The 22,821-nt window shown below is 51.0% G+C and overlaps 7 protein-coding genes across 7 annotated transcripts; 6 read left to right on the top strand and 1 right to left on the bottom strand.

Moving 5' to 3' along the window:
- Positions 1-809: 809 nt before the first annotated feature.
- Positions 810-2,839, top strand: T069G_09398 (serine carboxypeptidase domain-containing protein; the record flags this gene model as incomplete). The annotated part of the gene is made up of 3 exons (XM_056176608.1): positions 810-979; positions 1,059-1,419; positions 1,472-2,839. The coding sequence occupies 3 exons, from the start codon at positions 810-812 to the stop codon at positions 2,837-2,839; spliced, it is 1,899 nt and encodes a 632-aa protein (XP_056025086.1).
- A 499-nt stretch (positions 2,840-3,338) lies between these two features.
- Positions 3,339-4,371, bottom strand: T069G_09399 (cytokine-induced anti-apoptosis inhibitor 1, fe-S biogenesis domain-containing protein; the record flags this gene model as incomplete). The annotated part of the gene is made up of 2 exons (XM_056176609.1): positions 3,339-3,646; positions 3,714-4,371. 2 exons carry the CDS (start codon positions 4,369-4,371, stop codon positions 3,339-3,341), a joined length of 966 nt encoding a protein of 321 aa, XP_056025087.1.
- Positions 4,372-6,909: 2,538 nt separating this feature from the next.
- Positions 6,910-8,617, top strand: T069G_09400 (zinc knuckle domain-containing protein; the record flags this gene model as incomplete). Its single annotated transcript, XM_056176610.1, has 8 exons — positions 6,910-6,930; positions 6,982-7,136; positions 7,192-7,316; positions 7,373-7,924; positions 7,981-8,023; positions 8,080-8,156; positions 8,206-8,379; positions 8,433-8,617. The coding sequence occupies 8 exons, from the start codon at positions 6,910-6,912 to the stop codon at positions 8,615-8,617; spliced, it is 1,332 nt and encodes a 443-aa protein (XP_056025088.1).
- A 457-nt stretch (positions 8,618-9,074) lies between these two features.
- On the top strand, positions 9,075-10,186 carry T069G_09401 (uncharacterized protein; the record flags this gene model as incomplete). Its single annotated transcript, XM_056176611.1, has 2 exons — positions 9,075-9,176; positions 9,269-10,186. The coding sequence occupies 2 exons, from the start codon at positions 9,075-9,077 to the stop codon at positions 10,184-10,186; spliced, it is 1,020 nt and encodes a 339-aa protein (XP_056025089.1).
- Positions 10,187-14,896: 4,710 nt separating this feature from the next.
- On the top strand, positions 14,897-16,867 carry T069G_09402 (aft1 HRR domain-containing protein; the record flags this gene model as incomplete). The annotated part of the gene is made up of 4 exons (XM_056176612.1): positions 14,897-14,963; positions 15,311-15,586; positions 15,662-16,484; positions 16,552-16,867. 4 exons carry the CDS (start codon positions 14,897-14,899, stop codon positions 16,865-16,867), a joined length of 1,482 nt encoding a protein of 493 aa, XP_056025090.1.
- A 1,301-nt stretch (positions 16,868-18,168) lies between these two features.
- Positions 18,169-19,872, top strand: T069G_09403 (mis12-Mtw1 protein family domain-containing protein; the record flags this gene model as incomplete). Its single annotated transcript, XM_056176613.1, has 4 exons — positions 18,169-18,253; positions 18,326-19,129; positions 19,206-19,374; positions 19,431-19,872. 4 exons carry the CDS (start codon positions 18,169-18,171, stop codon positions 19,870-19,872), a joined length of 1,500 nt encoding a protein of 499 aa, XP_056025091.1.
- A 1,230-nt stretch (positions 19,873-21,102) lies between these two features.
- On the top strand, positions 21,103-22,353 carry T069G_09404 (uncharacterized protein; the record flags this gene model as incomplete). Its single annotated transcript, XM_056176614.1, has 2 exons — positions 21,103-21,530; positions 21,600-22,353. 2 exons carry the CDS (start codon positions 21,103-21,105, stop codon positions 22,351-22,353), a joined length of 1,182 nt encoding a protein of 393 aa, XP_056025092.1.
- Between the last annotated feature and the right edge of the window lie 468 nt (positions 22,354-22,821).

Here is a 22,821-nt window from a genome sequence, read left to right on the forward strand (position 1 = left end):
GAATTGGTCAGTGGTGATCTGTGAGCACTGTCATGAAAGAGACATGGGCTTCATCCACCGTATGAAAAAAAAATTCAAGTAAAAATGAGGTTACTGCAGAATGATGCAGCAAATGCCCCTCAGCGATCTACTAAAGCTAAAAGTACATCTGTTTTGGTGGGAATTATCGCTAGAGGCCATGTACCGCCCATCTCTGTGTGCATTAAACACGGACGCTAATTTGGAGCGAGCTGCATTGACGTCCGGGTTTCCAACAAGTATCAGAGCAGATGCGGAACAAGCAACACTCGGCATCTCACATATCTACGCAACTATATAAAGTTTTAGAAAACATAAAAGCAAATTAATATCTACAGCAACACCTTTCTATGTACCTATTATGTAATCTGTATTGAAGAATTTTCCACGTTTGATTTTCTTCTATCCAGAGAGATCCAGGCTTATTGACATCCCCAGCGACAATAGACGCCTGCCGTGTGGGGCCGAAGCGCTATATCGCTTGCAGTTACAGCGACCCCGTCCGCCTGTTTTAGGGGACCAATGCCCCAGTGCAGCTTTGTCCGGCTGCACGGCATCCCAAACCAGGCCGACATCCCCAAGGGGCAGGCGAAGCGGCATTCGCTGAATTCGGCCACCTTGCGCCTCGCAACAACCAACCTTCCTTCATCACCCTCAAATCTCACCTCGACGAGCGTGATTCTCTGTCAATGATCCTCTGCAACGACCACGACTGAGGAAGCTGTGCTCCCTCTTTAGCGACTTTTTCTTTCTTCCGCCGTCCTCCCGCGCCGATTGTGCCGCTTCTCGCCATGGTTTCGCTGTCCGCGCGGCCAGCTTCATGGCGATGGCTGGCCGTTACCTTGGCTTCACTCTGGCCTGCCCTCGCCGTTGCTGAGCAATCGAAAACCACGGCAGACTACTATGTTCACGATCTTCCAGGGCTGCCGCAGAATGCGCCGGCCGTGAAGATGCACGCTGGGTAAGCATTCCACAAGCACCAGGCAAGGGAGGATTGCCCCGGATTTGCTTGAAGCTGACGCAACTCTACTCCGCCATAGCCACATCGAAATCACCCCCGAACACAACGGAAACCTCTTCTTCTGGCACTTCCAGAATCAGCACATTGCAAACCGCCAGCGAACCGTAGTATGGCTCAACGGCGGGCCAGGATGCAGCTCGGAGGATGGCGCAATGATGGAGATTGGACCGTATAGAGTCAAGGACGTAAACACTCTGGTTCCCAACAATGGCTCCTGGCACGAGTTTGCCAATCTGCTCTTCGTCGATAACCCGGTCGGCGCTGGCTTCAGCTATGTCGATACCGACAGCTACCTCCGTGAACTAAACGAAATGGCAGACCAGTTTGTCATCTTTTTGGAAAAGTTCTTTACTCTCTTCCCCGAGTACGAGCATGACGACGTAAGTAGACCAAATTTGGCGGGCAAGATGTAAACTCTAATGTTGTGTTCAGCTGTATTTTGCGGGAGAGTCATACGCTGGGCAGTACATTCCCTATATTGCCAAAGCAATCGTGGATCGGAACAAGAAGTTATCGGAGCAAAAGAAGGACAAGGACACTTGGAACTTGAAAGGATTGCTCATCGGCAACGGCTGGATCTCCCCGAGAGAGCAATACGACAGTTATCTTCCGTTTGCATTCGAAAAGGGCCTTCTCACGAAAGATGGGGATGTCGCCAAGAAGTTGCAATCTAGCACTCGAATATGCCAGAACAAGCAAGGCAGCGATCCGGGCCACGTCGACTACGGCGAGTGCGAGAGTATCCTCAGCTCAATACTAGACATGACCAGAAAAGGCAATGGAAACGATGCCTGTTGGAACATGTACGATGTCCGTCTTAGAGATTCGTTCCCCAGCTGCGGAATGAACTGGCCGCCGGACTTGGCCGCTGTCACCCCATATCTGAGAAGGCAAGACGTTGTAAAGGCGCTTCACATCAATCCCGCCAACGCTGGTAATGGCTGGCAAGAGTGCAGTGGAGCAGTGAGTTCTACTTTCAAGGCGAGAACGTCTGTTCCTTCGGTCGAATTGCTCCCCGGTCTCTTGACAGAGATTCCTATTCTGCTATTCTCAGGAGCGGAGGACCTCATTTGCAACCACATCGGCACAGAGAACATGATCGATAACATGGAGTGGAACGGAGGAAAGGGTTTCGAAATTACTCCTGGAAACTGGGCTCCCCGTCGAAAGTGGACCTTTGAAGGTGAAGTCGCTGGTTTCTGGCAGGAAGCCCGCAACCTGACTTACGTCTTGTTCTATAACTCGTCTCATATGGTGCCTTTTGACTATCCCCGCCGCACACGCGACATGTTGGACAGGTTCATGGGAGTCGACATCAGCAGCATTGGCGGCGAGCCAACCGACAGCCGCATCGATGGCGAAAAGGGCATCGAGACGACGGTCGGCGGCGCTTCCAACAACACCCACGCCCACGAAGAAGAGACGCACCAGAAAATCGACGACGCCAAGTGGGCAGCCTACCAGAGATCTGGCGAAATCGTCCTGGTCATCGTCATCGTCGCGGCCGGGGCTTGGGGATACTTTATCTGGCGCCAGCGCAGAGCTCGCGCCGCCTATAGGGCACTCAGCGGCAGCGACCCTTCCAGCCGAAACGGGTCTCGTCTCAACTTTTCTTCTCGTAGACGGCATGCGGATGTCGAGGCGGCGGATTTCGATGAGACTACTTTGGACGATTTGCATGTGGAAACACCAACTGCCTCGGAGAGTAAGTACACTGTGGGAGGGGATGACGAGAGTGACGATGGCTTGTCAGAAGCAGAGCAGAAGAGGAGGAAGGCCAACCAGGGAGGGTCAAGTTAGACATACTAAGGCGGTGCCCATTTTGTTTTTCCTGATGTAAAAAGCATTGTTACTTGGACATGGGGGGACTGCGCTGATTCTCCTACAGCTGCCAGCTAGAAACTGGTGCCAGAATCATTATATATTATTATAGGGAGTATTTTTTACATTTTTCACAAGGTGTTTTTGGTTGATTGTTTGCCAAAGATGGAATAAAAATTCTGATTCTCTAGTATTGTGTCGTAAAAAAATAAAAGTGACCACGCCCAAAAGAAAACGCCAAGTCTACGCCCAAAGCGTTCAGGGGACGAAAACAAAAAGGGACCTTCTAGCCTTTTTTGTTTTCTTTAATGGCCCTTGTTCTTTGCTGTACTCCCTGTTTTTCGTTAACCCGTATCCAACCAAATCTTGATGAATGTCTTGAATAGCCCGTTGACTCCATCACGCAATCCATGCGTTAACAGCAATTCGCCCATATTCATAATCATAGAAACCCAAACAAAATGCAAAACAAGCTCCCTCACAGCTGAATCTCGTTGTTCAGCAGCCTGACCTCTTCACCGGGCTTGAACGGCGGGAGCCCAATGTAAGGGCATCCATCGCACCGGAAAGCGTCGCCCAGAGCGCAGTTACCACATGAACCGACCTTGCCCTGGACGGTGAAGTCGACCTCTGTGAGGTCGTCGACGGCGAGCTTGACGCTCTGGAGAGCCTTGTCGGCGGCTGCGCGCTTGGCGGCGTCTTCAGCTTCGAGACGTTCGGCGAGGCCGCAGGTGCAGTCCTTGCAGGCGCGGCGGCGCTTGCCGGCTTTGGGCTGGCATTCGGGAGCTGTGTTCATGAACGAATTAGTATCTGCAAGTTTCGAAGCAGGTTTTATGGGTGGGATGAAGCATACGGATATTGATGGGTCGCTTGAGGTCATCTTCGGTCATGAGAGTGTCTTCGTCGATGAGCTCGTCATCATCGTAATCGGCGTCGAGGTCGTCAGAGAAGTCGATGAAGCCGACGCCAGCAGGAGCAACAGGCTTGACTTCAATCTTCTGGACGGGCGGGGCCTCAACCTTCTTCTTTCGGCCTCCCAGCTTAAGAGAAACTACGCCTTCTCCGTCGCCATAGTCAGGCTTGTCAAAGCCCCCAGTGGACGCAACCAGGCCCGCCAGAACGGCTTCCTTTGCCAGAGTTGCGTTCTGACCCAAGTCTGAGCCATCCTGTGACTGCAATCGCCCCTTGGGCTTTAGTGACTCTGCGATGGGACCGAGGATGCTTCTAGTCAAGAGGGGTAGAGTCTCGTTAAGAGAGGAAGACGCATCGGCGAGGACGAGGACAAGGTCATATGTGGCAGATGGCAGCTTGACGAGACCAGCTGACAACCGGTCAATCATCTGAAGATCTGTAGCAGAGCGATCATATTGAGACACGACGTTTGTGAGCGCAGTTGGGTGAGAGGCGAGAGACGGGGGCGCCAGGAGGAGAGTTCGCTTCGTCTGTGTCGTCGCCACCGGGGCAGTGAAGAAGTCGTCCGAGGTGTCTATCATTACGACAGAGGGCGCCATTGCGAAAGAATGCTGTGAGTAGGACGAGTACGAGAGTCGGCTGGTGAACGAGAGGATGTTGATATGTCGAGAGAGTGAGGGAACGGATTTGTAAGAAACAATATCCGTTTCCCACTCGGATGTTGGATAATAATTTCAGTGACGCTTAGTAAAAGCTTAAAAAAAATCAATGGTTCACGATGTTGACACTGTATGTCAGCAGTAAGCATGGCCTGGGTAGTACAGTGTGGATAGTGCACGCGGGGTCGGATCGATAGTAATCGATAGCAAATGCGGCCCCTCCGAACGCGGAGATGCATTTTACGCATACCTGTGTATTCTGCGCTTCTCATTGGATGCGACGGGCAGGGGCAGAAGAGAAGCCCCCAATTGCTGTCGAGCGGATTACCAACTTGCAGGTCATCCCAACGGCTGAGCTTGAGATGGATCTCAGGTGCTTAAAAGCTGGTATCCACCTGGGACGAGATTCCGAGGCATGTGCTTGTCCTTTTCGTATCAGTATCCTCTGTAGAACTAATCTGAGACTTGTGCTCTACGGTCGTTAATTGACGAGGGCTGCAGGAGAGTCGCTTCACTACTTGTATATCGTCTCCATCTTTTCCAAAACGAGCCATAGTAGTGTTTGCTGTCTGCAAAGAGTTGCCTTTTCCGCGGAAGTGTGATGCCCTTGAAAGCATCAGCCCACTGATATCGGCGTTCCGAACCAGCTAGTGATTTGCGAGCCGAGCCGATATTGTAAATGTCTTAGTATGGAAATACATATCAACGGCCAGTGGCAATTCTAACTGTCGGTGGATAAGATTGGTGTGCTTTCACCTAGGTACTTACCCATAACCGTAGCATTTATTGTCAGAAACAACTTCCACACAAGAAAGAGTTTTAAATGCGCTCTACTTTTGTTCCAATTTAACACTCTTGTGCGTTGTATAAGTAGTTTCTGAATGTAAATATACATATGGCTTCGATTAGTCCAGCGAAGGTTACAATAAATGTCGAACTATAGTACTAGGTAGACAGAGGCGTGCTTGTTTGCATTCTGCTCTCTGTTACGCTATCAAGATCAAAACTACGGCCCAGTTGCGTAGTCCGTCCTCAGCGCGTTCTCGAGTTGTGAGAACTTACAATCCAACGAGGGATTATCTCCCAAAATTGGCTATGTTTTATTCTTCCAACTGTTTGGTCAACTGTTGAGTAGGTGGGTGAAATCCACCAATATATGTGCTCAGTACAGAAGTAATCAAATCAACAGCCTTGGAAGAGATATGGCAAAAGAAAAGTGAAAACAGCCTTTCCAAGAAATCATCAGTAGTACCTCTATCAGAAGTCATGGCCTCGGCTAAGGATCTATCGTAATAGTTTGTAATACCATCGCTATGCCATTCGGGAATCGGTTTAGTAAGTTTATTGTAGAGGCTTCATCACGTATCAACGTTGAGGAGACGACATACAGGTAGCTTAAGTGAATCATTGGTAGAATCCATATCAATTGTAGCAGCACTATAGCGAATAAGCCTTTCCACGTACATTTACTTGTGACAGACGAGATATCTGAATGGAGAAGGATAGCGGATACAGCAAAGTAATATAGCAGCAGCAGCGATCCTAATGCACAGGGCCGTTTTTCCATTAATTCAACTAACTCACGCATCAAGTTAGAGAAAGTTGGCTGGATATCCCAAGCCTCGCTATTAGGCATCTTACATCCCTAGAGACAACCTAAAGCTATCAAGCTCCCTTATAATTGCTCCCTACAGGCCATCCAATTCCATTAAGCGAGGACTCTGCCACTGCCAGGTGGCTGCCTGAGGGAAGCACTTCCCTCTGATAAGATAGGTTGCCAGCTGCTCTTCGAAAGGCGAGGAGGGAAGGAGCTGGAGTGGAATAACTTGCCCCCATTCTGCCGCCCTGTGCACCGCCTTCGCCTGCCGGCTGCCTTCTTCCCTGCGCACTGCCAACCTTCTCCCCCCTCTTCTTCTTCTTCTTTCTTCCTCATCTCCTCAGCTTTCTGCACGTCTTCAACTTTGAGGGTAGCTGCAGGTTTTACGCCAGCTACATCAAAGCCTGTGAGTAACCAGCTGAAGCATCTCGCTTCGAAGAATATCCGGCATTTCGACTAACTCGTCAACAGTGCACTTAGGAAGCAGCAGTCCGCTCCATTTGACTGAACGCGACTTTGGTCTCGTGTTTCTGAACCCAGATCTCTGGTATACTCATCCAATATCCTTTCTCTTTTGCAGCTCGCCTTCCTCAGCTCCCCATCTCTGCTTCATCCCTTCTGATTGCCCACCCTCCCATGGATGACTTTCTATGTTGCCTATGTTCCTCTTCATCCACATGGAGACACTGAATGGCTTGCCTCACACTCTACTCCTCAGTCTTTCATCACTTTACCCCAGTCATCTTTTCACTCTTCAGATCCACTTTCTCAAAGAACGTACTCTCACCTTTCATCCTCCTTCATCTGATTATTTGTTTCTCTAACCTCTCTACAGAGTTTCGTTTGTCACTTCATCGTATCCCATCCAACACTTGCCAAAGATGGGAGACTGGGGTTGCGGAGTTGCGGATGCTGGCTGGGGAGCTCCAGCCACTAATTCCTTCCCTGACAAGGGAAATGCTGGAGGAGATACCTGGGGTCAAGACTCGGGCCAGCCAGCCGACGATGTTGGATATTCCAACGACGACAACTACAACGGCGGTGGCGATGATACTGGAGCATCTGGGGCCTACGGAAACGATAAATGTTTCGGCTGCGGTCAAGAAGGGTAACCAGGTTCCGCATTCTTTCGTTAGGCACACTACTAATCCATTATTTTACAGTCACCGCCGAGCTGAATGTCCCAATGCTGGAGAACAGACTTGCCGTTATTGCAAGAAGGAAGGCCACCTGCGGCAAGACTGCCCGGAAGCGCCTCCCATGGCCTGCACCAACTGCGGCCAAGAAGGTACGCCTGATGAGTTGCTCGTGGGAGATGGCAATGACATTTATTAATGACAACAGGTCACTTCCGAAACAGTTGTGAGAATGCTCGCAAGGTCAATCGTGACCACGTCGCCGACACTACGCCTGATGCTGCCTGGGACAAGCTCAAGCAAGCGGCCCGTGAGAGAGATGTCGACGATGCCAAGGAAGCGATTGAAGAATACGTCAAAGCTCTGGCAGGAGAGGTCACCTATCGCCAAATCCAAGAGCGACTGGTGGAGGAAAATGTCAAGATTTTCCTCATCTCTACTCAGAGAGAGTTGATTGATACCTTCACCAATATGGACCTTCAAGGTAACATCGACAAGAAGTATAGCGTCTCGGTGAGGTTTTCCGACAAGCCAGAGAGACCTCGCGAGATCAATATCTGGCCAGATGGCATCGACGAGATTCTCTCTCGCTTGGATGATGCGGGAATGGTGGTAGACAGAGGTGTTCCAAAGTGCTACAACTGTGGCGAGCTCGGCCACACTAGCAAGGGCTGCTCCCAGGAGAAGGTTGAGCACAATTCAGAGAAGCCTAAGATCTCTTGCTACAATTGCAACGCCGAAGGTCACCGTGTGAGAGATTGTGAGTCTCAATGCCGCCCAATAACCATTCCTTCTTTTTTCTAACCAGCCCTCTAGGTCCCGAGCCGCGTGTGGACAAGTTTGCTTGCAAGAACTGCGGGTGAGTCTGCGTTCATAGTTCCTACGCATGCTGACCGAACGCTGACGATGTTACAGAAAATCTGGACACAACGCTAAGGAGTGCGAAGAGCCTCCCAATATGGAAAATGTTGAGTGCCGGAAGTGCAACAAGAGTAGGTCGGACCCATCTGTATGGTGGTACAATAACTGACTGTTGTTTAGCCGGCCACTTTGCGAAAGATTGTCCTGACGCCCCTAGCAGGGCTTGTCGAAACTGTGGCCAAGAAGGCCACATATCGAAGGACTGTGATCAACCAAAGAATATGGATAGCGTGGTGTGCCGCAACTGCGATGAGACCGGTCACTTCAGCAAGGAGTGCCCGAAGCCGAGAGATTGTAAGTTTCGTAGCGAGGCATTGGTACCACTGTAGCTAACAAACACACCGCAGGGTCCAAGGTCCAGTGCTCTAACTGTGAGCAATTTGGACACACCAAAGTCAGGTGCAAGATGCCTCCCAAAGAGTCGGACGCCTATGAAGGCCAAGCATACGGCGGCGAGGCTGAGGAGCAGCCGCAGCAGCCTGATGATGGCTATGGTGAGGCAGATGGCGGCGGAGGCGGAGACGGCTGGTAGTCCGTTGCCATTGTCATGAGTTCAGAGGAATATCTGACTTACACACCGTTGCTTTTTCATTTGAGTTATAGTTGCCCGTTAATTGGGGCTCATTTACTGCATAGTCAGTCGCGGATGTGGTTACATCCCGGGGTATATGGGGAAATATAGGGCAACACGGGGTCACGGGAGGCACAATAGCTCACCACTCTAAGGCATTCATCGTGGTACCCCTAATAAAAGCTGATTCAGAGCACAGAGGTCATGCGAGCGGAAGTTCCCACGTAACCTCTCCGTGTGTCCGGTGGCCGATTCATACACCGGCTACCCCACCCCGATAAGCCGAGGCTGGGCGTACGTATAAACTCCCCGAGTCGCAAGCAGACGACAAGTCAACAGCCCGCGAAACAGACTCTTTCCTCTTTATACAATCCAGTGGAATTGTTACGGATCAAACATCTTACAACGCTGTGTGAAAATGGCTGCCGGGGAGATTATACTTTATCATTACAAAATCTCGCCGTATGCAAGGCGCGCTGTATGGTACCTAGCTCTACGAGGCATTCCCTACAAGCAATGTGTAAGTTGCATTTTTACATGGTCTCCAGCCAATTGCCATGATGGGAAAAGATTGAAAGAAGTAAAAGTGCTGACATGAGGTACCAAATCCAGCTCCAGCCTGGCGTGTTGCCACGGCCGGATGTCGCCCGTCTCGGACTCGCGTACCGTCGCATCCCAATCATGTCCATTGGAAGGGACATATACCTTGACAGTCGCCTTCAGCTTCCCAAGCTAGAGGCAATGTATCCGGAGCTGCCTCGTCTGGGAGCAAGCACGGCTGATCAGAAAGGCATCGAGCGCTTACTTTCGGCCTTTGTCATTGACAGCGGCATCTTTCAGCAAAGCGTCAAGCTACTTCCGCCGGAACTACCATTCCTCAAGGATCCAAAGTATTTCAAGGACAGAAGCGATTACATGGGGACACCGATGAGCGTGGAAGCGTTGAAGAAGGTACGGCCTGAAGCGCTGAGTGAGGTTGCTGCGGCGTTTGAGCTGCTGGAGACGACCCTGATGGCGGACGGGCGAGAGTGGATCTTGAAGACGGAGAAGCCGAGCCTGGCAGACATTGAAGGTGTTTGGATGTTTCACTGGATATCGGGCATTCCTGGAGCGTTGCCAAAGGAAGGGTTTTCGGCGGACAAGTATCCACGGGTTTACGCGTGGATTAAGCGCTTCCAGGAGGCGGTGACAGCGGCGAAGAAGAGAATCGAGGAGCCTAAGACGTTGGACGGCGAGGAAGCTGCGAGGGTCATTGAGAGCTCATCGTGGCATGAGGAAGAGGGAGTTGTGGATGAAGAAGATGCGCTGGCGGTGGCGGAGGGGTTGAAGAAGGGTGTCATGGTTATGATTTCGCCGACGGACACGGGCAAGGCGCATAAAGATGTGGGGAGGCTGGTGAGTTTAGATAAGGACGAGGTCGTGATTGAGGTGAGGACGCAAAAGGGGGAGAGTGTGAGAGTTCATGCGCCGAGGCATGGGTATAAGTTGAGGAGGTTTGATGGCGAGGCGAAGGACGAGGCGAAGTTGTAGATTGTTTGGTAACATGTATATATCGTCTGGTTTCGAGCACGTTGAAGTGATCTGGGAGAACAAATGTTTGGCGATTATTTTATTAATTAGCATAGCTTATTTTCTAGAATAGATGTATACATGTTTGGAAGTGGACTGTGGAAGATGTTGTGATGATGGAAGCTCTTCAGCAGTGCTAATACCTTTCTGCTACACCAACGCGGCACGTCATCTAGGAAGACTAATCGTACCTATAGATACACATGCCTCACCTATAATATTCTTTTTTCCTTTCTCGGAAACATGGATTCGTGCGTAAAACGTCGTATGGGAAACAAAAACATGCTGCAGCATCTATCTTGGTCGACTCAGGGGAATCGTATCCAGCCTACCCTGGAGCAGCGAGGGAAAATGCTGTCGTTTGATCTTCGATTCACCCACAAAGTCGTAATAAGGTTATCGAGGGCTCTGGATAAGGACCAAGTGCGTGCCTTAGACATGATCACTCGAAGACAGTGGCCCGTTGTGGAGATGTGGCCTCGAATGGTACAGTCACACTCAAAGACCACACGACCCAACGCATACGTTGGGAGCATCAAAGTTACTCTCCCCAGAGATCTACTGATTCACAGACCCAATCTCCGTTCTACAGCCAAAACGCGGATCTCCCAACGCCATGTCCAGCCCAGCAGCCGTTCAAATGCCCAAACGAAAGCACAGTGACATAGCAGGCTGCTCATGATCGGCAGGGCCATGAGACCAAATCCTCTCAGCCCGACCGTTTGTTTTTCGATAACGGAAGGATTGCATCATTCGTTCTTTACGGTATCAAACAGGATTCCATGATGGAACCTTTTTGACCTGCAGACAGCCGGACGGGCGCCAGCTGAATGGGGGGCCACGCCGGTCAAGTCCTTCAGGCATCCTTTCATTACCCCTTAAACCCTTTTTGGTCCGGTTGCTCGCAGAATCCGGGATGGCAAGACGTTGGAGTAGCAGTCCATCATGTTTTCGACTCACCTGAAATCGTGCTTAGAGGAATATGTATGTATAAGCATAACCGCCGATCATTTCTCGTTGCTTTTCGGAGGCGAAAATAGCAAGAGGATTAATCATCGTGTCATCACGAGCATCAGGCACAGTATCCAAAATAGCCCAAGCCCCCAAGCCTAAGGAAGCTGTAAACAAAAAGAACTAGCCAAGATCTCGATCCTTTTGGTTTTTGGTGCTTCGGAATTAGGACGCCATGGGGGAGGGTTCGTGGTTGCAAAGGGATGGCCAAGATCGCCGATTTGAGACCCTCTTGCCTCCCCTCTCCTTTGTTCGAGACATCTCGGAGAGATATTGAAGCTTGTCTGGGAACAAAGAGGCTTGTAGAAACTGAATTGAGCTGTAAGCTGTTTTCTGTTGACGTTTTTATTTTTTTAAAGTTTCGGACGTTTTGTTGACTTGCCTCGCCTTTTCTCTGGTATCGTTTCGTCTTCTCGGGCTGGCTGAAGCTAATGACACGTCTCCACCTTGTGTAACGCGACTTTTGGATGGGAGTAAGAGTAGAGTCTTTATCAAAGCGGTTGGTATTGCTGTTATAATCAGTAAAAATACATCTTGTTTAACATATCATAATAATAATGAATGGTCACACGAAGCTGTCGCGTGTCGCTGGTTTGATACTCCCAGATCCGACGCATGTACTTTCTACAGAGCTACAGACAGTCCGGGACGGTGTTTCACGATGCTTGGCGGAAGTGCGTCATAGCTTGGCCGGAGCGGTGGGGACGTGGCGCCGAAGCGAGAAACAGCTTGAACGGCTAGCAGAAGCAAGGAGAGCCTTATCCTTATTGAAAGACCAAGACCAAGGAAATAGGAACAAGTTTGTTTTGTTTGGGCACCCAATGGGGAGGGCATCAACCGTTGCAACAGCAGCCAAGGCCCAGCAAATAGGCCCAGCATTGGCCCGATAGGCTACGAGGGAGCGAGCCTGGGTCTCCTTTGCTTTGGGTCATAATTCCGCTGGATATTTTCTTTCTTCCCTTCTTTTTTTTTTTCTCTTTCCACATTTCATGCTGACGTCACGGGCCGATCATATGGCGCCTCACCAATTAGCCAGGCCGGGGACGGCCAAAAAAGTCGCGGCACAGTGTCATGGACGATGGTACGATGTGGGGACGGGCGGGACATTTCAGGGGGTCGCCTCTTACACTGTGTGCGAGTTTTTGGTCCGTTTGGCTCATCGGGCTGCTGTGGTTCGCTGGAGTGGTTTTTTGAGAGGATTGCTTGGGTGCTTGGTTGCTGTGTGCTTGGCTCGGGGTTTGCACAAAGACAAATCTGGTCGGGCATTGAATTGGATGGATTGTTGCGCGGGCCTAATCGGGCAAGTGGGAAGACGCATCCATTTGCGAGCCAGCGAGCGTTGTGTGTCTTGTTCCATGTTCCATATTGGTATGGATACGGTACAATGTCTTGGGAGAAGAAGAGCAAGGCGACGGGTTGAGTTGAGACAGTGACGTAATGAAGCTGCAACTCGACAATGCTCCAACTGCAACGGTACCAGCAATATGTACTTGGTGAGCAAAGACCATTTAGAGACTGGAAGAAAAAAGTCAAAAGGTCTCCTCTGCTCGTACACCGGGATGGATACGGCTCCTTTTTTTTGGCCGTTGGCTAGCCTAAGATCAGGTAGCCTTTGCGCAGAGGCCAACAGCGGATGCATTAGACGTGCCGCAATCTGGGAGGTGGTTTTTGGTGTGTGTAGAGCCCTCACCCAGTAATATACGGGCAACGGCCAAATCGCCACTGCACTTGAATGACTTGTCGCCTTGTACGGAGTACAGTATTCGTAAATAACGGTTGCGTGCTAGGAGATTTTGTCGCTGAGTCGGTGAGGCGACTGTCGGCAGAAGTGAGGCAACACGTACGAGTACTCCATACCGAACTGACTTTTGATATGGGATGGATGCGAGTATGGTTGACTTTAGCGACGAATGGGCCTCGTGGCAGATTAGCGAGTATTGTAATTCACGCCGCAGCTACAAATCCAGGTCCCAGCCTTAATACAACATCGCATACGCTACCTTGGCTGCCTACATTCCCCCCGCCGCACACAAAGAGGCTCAATCGCTGCCCGGGAGCTTCCAGAGCCATCATGTCCACCGAGTCTCTCGCACAAGAGGAGCATCATCTCCAGCATTGGGTACGAGCCCGAATACTGTACATACGAGGACCCATGCCTGCAGCGACCCACCTCTTTTTTACTTCTTCACTGCATCTCTCTAGCAGCTGCATTTCCAGTGGCACGCTAAAGCAACCCCCGGGCATCCTCAGAGCCCATACAGTGCGAGCTCGTCATGTCCTTTTCGTCTGGACTTTTTGCTTCCTCTTTGGAGGCAAAGAAGACGGTGCAGCAATTGACTAATCCGGGAGAACACGAACAACCTGAAGCAAAGAGGCTTTTTGAAGCCGTTTTGACTACCACCTTTTCCCTCTTTTTTGTGGTGCTGGTGTTGATATGAGGAGGAAACACTCGAGCTTCTGAACGCGTGGCTAATGTACTGCTGCCGCATTCATCCTGGACCCCTGAGCTCGCCACATCAAGATGCCCGTGCGAAAACTGTACTGTACTCGTACTCAGAATGAGTGCCCTGCCTCGATTGGCTGCATCTGGCCTCGCTTTTCCTCCTGGAGACTTTTCAAAGTGGTGCTACCGTCTAATACTCGCCTCGCAGGCAGGCATGCATGAAGCACATACTTGTACAGTACCGACAAGACGAGAAAGCAACTGTACAGCACGCAACGTCTCAGTCAATCATATCATCCCATTCGACACTTCTCGCCGCTCTCGATAGCAAGTATACGGTGTGTGATGGCCGCACACCCGCACGGTCCACACCACCCGTTTTCCCAATCGCGAGATGCGCACCAGCGTCCCGCACAGTGCGGAGGCGGCCAGGGTTTGTCAGCGAAGTCTCTGCAGGCTCCATAATTCATTGCACCCTGGGCTGGTAGCGCTCGTGGCCACTCACAGGCGCCCAAAAGCAGCCCAGCCAGCAAGACCCCCCCAGAAGGGTCAGAGCCGCCGCCGCCCGCCTTCTTTTTTCTGCGCCTTCGTTTTTTCACAACGTCATCTCTGACGTCTTCCTTCCTCCATCGTGCACTCTTCATCACCCTCAGTTACAGCACTTCACAAGCAGCCTTCCGCACCCCCGCCGCAAGCATAGCTTCTGCTTCTGTGCCAGCGTTTGGCGCCTCGATTCACGGGGAAGCGAATATCATCTTCAGTTTTAATATCCGTGATTTGCAGGTCTAATCGGGGAGAGTCTTCGACGCCTGCTCGAATTGGTCTCTCTTATTTTCTAAGTTTTTTTTTTAACCGGGCCAAGCCTTGTTGTTCGGGTGCCAAAACTCCTAGTCTACGGAGGGAAAAACGCCCCCAAAAAACAAAAGAGCCAAAAACCTACTGCAGAGAGTTTGTTTAACTCGAGAGCAGAAGCGTTAAAAAAAAAAGAGTTGACAGCACGCGCCATCGCAACACAACAACGCCCCAATCTATCCACCGCCTCGATTCTGCCTCCACGCTACTCCTGCCTCTGACCTCATCATCCAGATTGGTCTCTTCTTCCTCTCTGCCCGGTCTAGATCCCAAGAGCTCTGCAATTGTTTTGCGTTTCCCCCACATAACGGTAGCCTTTTGCTTCCCCTCCCTTTGCACTGTCTGCGATATAATTCATCGTCATCATGGGGACGACTGTGACCAACATAACCGAGTCCAAGTCCCCTAAGCAATCATCCCCAACACGGCAAGGTAAGCCTTCTTCTCCTCTTCCCCTTTGCGGTTCCTGCATCGTCATACCTTCTCCTTGCACTCGCTGCTCCTACACCTTCGTCATCGCTACCACCTGCTCGGACCAAGTGCGACCTACGTCGTCACCGAACTCAATTGTCTGTTGTCCGCCCAGCATCACCACCATCACTATCAATCACCTCTAGCATCTCCATCACCGTCATTGTCGTCATCGTCACTCTCTTCTTCCCTTGTCATTGACATTGGTCCTTACCCATTGCAATTGCCCCTACCCTTGCCTTTACCGTCGCCGTCACTGTCACCTCTTGTCGCCGACCGTCGACTTACACATCATCTGCTTCAAACAGGTTCCATCGCCAGTGCCAAGATCGACTCTCTTACCAAGTCGGACATTGCGTCTAATGCTCCGGCGACCAAGCCGCTTGCACCGCCGCCTCGACCAGGACAATCCCAACAAGGAACAAATACCCCCGAATACTTCGCGCCTCAGGTTACCGGAGGCTCCCTCAGCCTGGAGCCCAATCCGTTTGAACAGTCGTTTGGGGGAGGTGGCCCAGAAACGCCTGGAGGAACCAAACTGCCCAGCGTCGCAGCATTGACGTCTCCGTCTTCTCTGCTGCCCGGTAGCAACGCGACTCCCTTCAACTGGGGTGGAGGCTCTTTGCGGACCGGCCCGCTCAGCCCAGCAATGCTTTCAGGCCCTACCGACTACTTCGGCGACACGCATCACCTCCGTGGCGGCTTCCCTACGCCAAACGAGTCTTCTCTGCGCACCGGACTGACACCGGGCGGGAGCGGGTCTATGTTCCCGGCTCCAAGTCCCAACTCTGCCCTTTTCGCACAGCTGGCCAGCGGCGGCGCCACTCCCAGCACCATCGACTTCCATCGAACGGCCCTGAGCGCTGCCGCAAAGCGTGAACAAGTCAACGGCCTGTCTCGAGTCCAACCATCGGCACCACAGCCCCAGCCCGTCACATCCCAACCCCAAGATATGACCTCGGTCCCTGTCATTCCTAAAGTCGAAGCTAAACCTGCATCCGGTCCCTTCGACCCCCACGACAACGACGCTGCCAACGGCCTTTATATGCTTGCTCAGGGAAGGAACGGAACTCAACCTACACCTCAATTCACCGTGACATCGGCACCCACTGCGCACGCCCACCCGGCCCCAGTGATCCCACCAAGCATGAACACGTCACCCCCTATGGCCTCTATCAAGGTAGATCCCCGACGAGGCGTCAGCGAGATGAGTAACGGGTCGGACGAAAGCGATCAGAAGCCCCAGACACGAGCTAAGGGCAAGAAGAACACCACAGCCACCAACGGCAGGAGGAAAGCCGACGAGGCGCCTGCTAAAGCGCCGCCTGCAAAGAAATCTAAGGCGAACAGCGGCGCAGCAAGCAGCAACGGTGACGAAGATGAACATTCTGATGACGATATGGATAAGTTTGACGACAATGGAAATGGAAAGTCCAAGATGACGGACGAGGAGAAACGCAAGAACTTTTTGGAGCGCAACCGGTATGTATTACGTCTTGCCATCATCGGCTCTTGATTTCATCGACATATGCTAACAGAATCCGTTTAGTGTTGCTGCTCTCAAGTGTCGCCAGCGGAAGAAGCAATGGCTTGCAAACTTGCAGACCAAGGTTGAGATGTTTAGCAGTGAGAATGACGCCTTGACTCAACAGATTACTCAGCTTCGTGAAGAAGTTGTCAACCTCAAGACTCTCCTGCTTGCTCACAAAGATTGCCCTGTTACTCAGCAGCAAGGCCTTCACGGAGCCTTCATGTCACAGGTTGTTGAGCCTTTCAACCCTCAGATGAACCCTTATGGCATGGCAGCCCCGATGCCTGGCCAGCAAGTCATGGCTGGCCAAGGCGTTCAGCGGCGTTTTTCTTAGGATGATGTATTCCATGATAGGTCGCCACGCGAACCGCAAGAAGAGCGACAAGGTGATCATTCTTCACCTCATCCATAAGCGCATGGCATCATATACGCGGTCCACAGCTGAACGGAACGGAACGCATACAGTACACATTTCCCTTGTATAATAAAAGGGGGTCAAAGGCGAACGAATTTGGTGGAGGGAAATTCATGTTTCGGCTGGGTTGCCGGACAGACATTTCGAGGACGTGTCTTTTTTTTTTATATTCTTATTTTTTTTTCCGGCCCTTTTCCACACCACTTGTGGTTGTAGGCAGTGCCTTGACCATTTCTTTCCGGGAATATTCCACCCCCCGGATCTTCTCTTCACACTTCTCTCTTCCCCGGTATTACTTTACAATGTACGTAAATAGTGGCAAGGCAAGGTATACACACATGAAAAGGTGTTGGACTTGGAAGGAAATCATGCAGAGTTTGAAGGCGTTTTGGGTGGTCTGGTACTCTTCAAGGGGATGATGTACTTGGTGTTTTACGGTTTGAATTGCAGGTACTCTGTAGCTAGAGAAAAAACGGCAGCTATATGATTACTTGGTTTTACAGCTAGCTAGTCAATGCATGAATGATGTGTGTGTTGTGCTTGTTAATACATGGTTGACATCAATTATTAATACGAGTACAGTCAAAAGTGAAGATGATGTCGTTTTTCAGTTGACAGCTGTTACGCCATACTACTAGCTCCATTAGCCAATCAGACGCCGCATTGCTGAGACCGAGGGGGTGGGGTAGTGAATGACCCAAATTGGCTTAGCGCCTTGTCTTGGAAAACCATACCTCTTCGCTCATGGTCCCGAAAGTAAACACAACCAGGCAAAGAAAGAACACTTTGGCGGTCTCCCCGAACGAAACAGACTCGACTTCTCAACCCCGGCAAGAAGCAGCAGTCGCATGCGCAATCATCGACAAACGGCTGGGCCCTGGCAGATTTTTGGAACCGCTTCGACGGAATTTTGCGTGCGATTGCGCTCGCGGCTTTGATGCGCTGGACGGGCGAAACGCGCGCAGGCATTTGACGCGACAAGGCTGAGAAAGCTGGACCTCTTTTCAACCCCCCAAAAAGGCACACGCGATATATTACTCGACGACAGACATATTTTTCAGCGCCGGTTACTCGACGACGACATCTCCTCTACAGCTAGTTACTCGACGGCAACATCTTTTTTCACCGCCGGACTCTGGCACGAAATTCCCCCGCCTCGAGACGGCACCCTTTTACTCTCTCATGCGATCCATTCAGAGGAGCTTCCGCAGAAGCCATCCATGACGACAATCATTAGCCTTCGACAGCCGCTGGAACTTCTTAGCATGAGCGACCAGCCAGTGCGCCGATCAAAGCGCCAGCCGGGTTCGTTGGCCCATGACTCCAAAGAACAGGAAGACGGAGGAGACAAGAGACTGATGCTGACGAGGAAAACAGCCGCCGACTATGAACAAGACGACGATTTTCAGTTTGTGCGGAAATCAAAAAAGGCAAAAACCGCCGAGGAGCAGCCCGTAAATCTTCCCGTGAGGAAATCGAGAGGAAGGCCATCTGCGGCGGCCGTAGCAGCGAGGGAGCGGGCGGTGAGGGAGTCGATTGGCGGCGATGAGGACGTGGAGCTGATTGCGGCGGAGCCGGCCCGGAAGTCGACAGCGGCAGCGACGAAAAAGTCTTCTTCATCACGGCGAAAGGCGTCAAGTGACGCGGTCCAGGACGAGCCGCCCGCCAAGGCCTCAAAGAGGGGAACGAGGAAGAGCTCGCGAGTATCAAACGAAGATGCAGCACTGGAGGAGGAGCAGCAGCCTCCGCCGCGGACCAATGGCTCTTCAACCAGCCAGAGCCGTAGCAAGAAGACGTCGAAGCCCAAGGCGCCACCACCGGTGACACAGGAGGTGGAGGAGGACATGTCAATAGTAGAGGAGACGGCGGAACGGCCAACCAAGATCGCGCTCCCAATGAGCGACACACCCATCATCAACCGCAACAAAGAGATGCGAAAGAAAGGAGGAAACGGCAGCCGGAGAAGCAGTCTGGGATCTCGTGGACGCAGAGCGAGCTCATTAATCGAGAGCGGGCAGACGGCTATTCCGCATCGCGAGGTTAGCACGTCTGCATTTTACAAGCACATCGAGGCGGATTTACTGGAACCGCGGCGGATGAAGCAGCTGCTGATATGGTGCGGTGAACGAGCGCTGTCGGAGAAACCTCGCGGTACCTTGAACTCAGGAGCAGTGCTAGGAGGTAAGCACTTTTTCCATTGGTTTTAAAATCAGTGTTTATGATGGCAATCCCATTTTGCTAACTGATTTGTTACTAGCCCGTGCGATTCAAGACCAGCTGCTCAAAGACTTTGCGTCAAGATCCGACTTTTCAGACTGGTTCAACAGAGAGGACAAAGCACCAAAAGCACCAGTCATACTAAGGCCAAATCCCCGTAACATTGAGCTGGACGAGAAACTAGCAACGTTGCAGGCGAGAATCAAGAGGCAAGTCGCGTTTGGGTAATGCTTTCAACATGGAAACCAACTAACTCGGAGTTTAGACTGCAAGAAGAAAAGAAAGCATGGCTAGCAATACGAAAACCACCGCCAGAGCAACCCCCTCTGTTCACACCAAAAGAAAAGGAAGCGGAAACAATCACACTGCCTGATTTCGACTTGTTAGACCCCGATGAAGGCAAAATAAGGGGCTTCCTCGTCGACGAAACCAACTCATTTGCAAGCATACGATCACAGACACAAGCACGGCTACGGAACATCCAATCGTCTCTCGAATTTGAAGTGGATCAATTAGCAGACAATGTTCATAAGCTGGAACAACGGGTCAAGGTCGCGGGCACGGAGGCCGACCGAGTTCTGAGTCTAAGCGCCGTGAGACTACGGGAGCGAGAAGAAAAGGAGAGGAAGAGGGCAGGAACCAAAGAGATGCCGATAATGGAGGTGTTGAGAAGCTTAAGCTTAATACTGCCCGAAGGAGGGGGTTGATGATTTTGTGGAAGTTGGAAAAAGAAGACTTGTCCCCTTATCGCACTTTCCTGGCATTTTCATAAAGGCTCTGCTTCATTCATGATACCCTTCCTGTCTCTCCTCCCTCTTTTTTGCCAACTCCTTGTACAAAAGGACCTGCAACATGGATTTGTGCCTTGATTATTTTAGTTTCCCATTTTCTTTTTTTCATGAGACATACTGATGACGACACGAGGCGGCACGGCGCTCGGTTTGATTTGATGGATTTTTTCATTCCGCCTTCCTTTTATTTCTTTCTCTCTCTCCTATTTCCGTTTTGGTGGGGTGGTTTGGGTTTACACTTGATTGGGGTGATTGGGTACCGTTTGCTTGAATCAAATCCATACTTTTGATTTTTACTTCTTCTCTCTCATAAAGCAAAGCTTGTTAGACTGGTGGCCTGTGTTTTTGTTTTTGGGATGCAATTGGGGTGGGAATTATATACCGATTCGATTGGCAGAAAGGGGGATGAAAGCAAGTGCTGAGCTTTGGCTGATGGATAGCGAAGGAGGAAAAGCTGGATGAGGTGAGGAGGGATAGGGACAATACGGAGCGTGTATCTAGTCTTCCGCTTCTCCCCCTTTTGGAATGAGACAGGTAGTTGACCTGGTTTACTTGTCTGCCATTTTTGGTTTGCCGCGCTTCGGAAGATATTCTCCGTCGCTCTCTTCCGTCGCTTTCCTCCCCCACGTTCTGAAAATATGCCTCCGCGGCTTTTTTCCCCCTGTTCTAGAAAACATGTTCCCTCGTCGCTTATCGCTTTCTTTCCCGCGTTGAAGAAATACTTTCCTCCGCCGCTCTCTTCCCCGTGTTCTGGAAGATATTGTCGGCGTGCTTTTTGGTATTTCTCTGCCCTCTCGGGACGGATGAAACGATGGAGGGCATGCAGCCTTCCTATTTGAGATGCAGATGTGCTGCCGACCCAACAACCAACAGCCTGCAACCAATAGCTAGAAGCAATATGGAAATGAGGGGGTCAAGCTGAAAAGACCAAAGCAAGGCTGAATCTTTCTTTGTCCCCGCTCGCCCGAGGAAGCCCAGCCTTTCGTCTCTCATGGCGATCTGTGTACATCAGATGCGGCATGGCAGCCATTGAGCGAATTGCACTGCTTAAACCGCACTTTGATCCGCTTCTGATAAAGGCTTGTTTGTCTCTCGGAGCTCTTGGGAGGGACGAAATACGGATCCTCTCCCTCTCTGCTACCAACCATGGCAGTAACTAATCTCCGCGAGAATCTTGGCCCTCTGACGACAACCTTTACTCCGCCAACCGACTGTACAGGTCTTCAGTTCGTTGCAGATAGCGCAGTTGGTCAGAACATCGCCGCCAGTCTCTTTTGCAACAACCCATCATCGTCGAACGCGCCCGATTTTAATGGCGTCTCTGTCATCAAATCATGCTTTCCGTCTGGTTTCGCGTCTTTTTACAACAAAGATTGGCTTACCGCTCCTTATTTGGAATACGTTGGCGTCTATTCGCCCGCGTCGATCTGTCCATCGGGCTACACGGCCGCCTGTGTTCAGACACGTAGCAAAGGACAGTCGGATCCATTCGCGAATAAAGCTAACAATGTTGCTTCTGAGATAATATGGAATATGCTGAATGTTGGCGAAACCGTGTCAGGATGCTGCCCAACGTAAGTCCAAGACCGCGTATAAGTCATATCTGGTTGCGATTGTCCACTGACTTCGTTCCTGAAAATAAGCGGCTACGGCTGTGATACTTTTATTGCTTCACTGTGCACATCACGTCCAGCGAGCCCCATTACCGTGACGGACGGTCTAACTTGTACCGGCATACTTCCACCGGTCTCGGATCCCACAGTGGCCGACCTTGCCATTGCTATGAGAGTGATGGTGGTACATACAGCTACATCGGAGCATACAGCAACTCGTACCACGACATCTTCAGCTCCTGCTTCATCCGTTCCTTCTCCATCCGCTCCCGCATCCTCCGTTCCTAGTGAAAACCCCCCCTCCAAGCCAAGCCAGGGACTGCCCCTCGCGGCGAAGATTGCCATCGGAGTGGTCATCCCTCTGATAGTGATCCTTTCAGGGGCAGCGTGCTTTTTCATCTATAGGTATAGAAGAAGACGAAAGCTGTTGCAAGCAGGACAGGGGCTCGGGCGAGATGCACGCGGCAACGGTGGCGATGACCTGGAAACCCCGAAGCCGGAGCTGCCAGGCGATGAAGGTTTGGTGGTTTCTGGACCAAATGGCACTGCCTTTCGGAAGCCTGAATTGGATGCTACGACATCCGGCCCAGGTGGTCTGGTGGAACTGCCTGCTGAATTGGCTGGTGGTGGAATATCAGAGTTGCATGGTGGCCCTGGTCCCGGTGAACTTGATTCCAGGTCTAAAGGTTCGAATGACATTGATGCGGTTAGGCAAGATGTAAATATTCAGCATGTAGATGAGGGAGGCAAAGGATTATGGCAATGGAGCAGCTATTGGGACTAGCATAGGCGGTTGTGATCCAGTTCTAGAGAGGTAGTGATATAAGTGTTGAGAGATATCTAATAAATCCCTATATATAAAAGGAAATCAATTAAATATGATCAAAAGTCAGAAGTTTTAGTAGTTGGCGTTCTGAGGACATCAATTGTGAGCCACCAAACTCGCAAATGTACGCTGACAGCACCCATCATTCATGGATCTAAATTGTCTTTTATTAAAGCTGAAAAGGTTTCTCCTCACGTTCCCTTTTTTTGTATCCTCCTCATCTCGATGAATCATACATCATGATATAACAAACGCCAGTGCATACCTACCACCCCTTTCCGCCTTCTGTATCCGTATGCCAACATGCAGCAAAACTGCAATGTAATAGTATCGCTCCAAAGCCCCCCAACAAGCATAACAGCCTCTCTCCCCCTTTCTCTCTCCCCACCTCCTCCTCCTTCTCCCCCTTGATATAAATTGATAAGT

The sequence above is a fragment of the Trichoderma breve genome, chromosome 6 (genome assembly GCF_028502605.1).
Source record: "Trichoderma breve strain T069 chromosome 6, whole genome shotgun sequence".
NCBI lineage: Eukaryota > Fungi > Ascomycota > Sordariomycetes > Hypocreales > Hypocreaceae > Trichoderma > Trichoderma breve.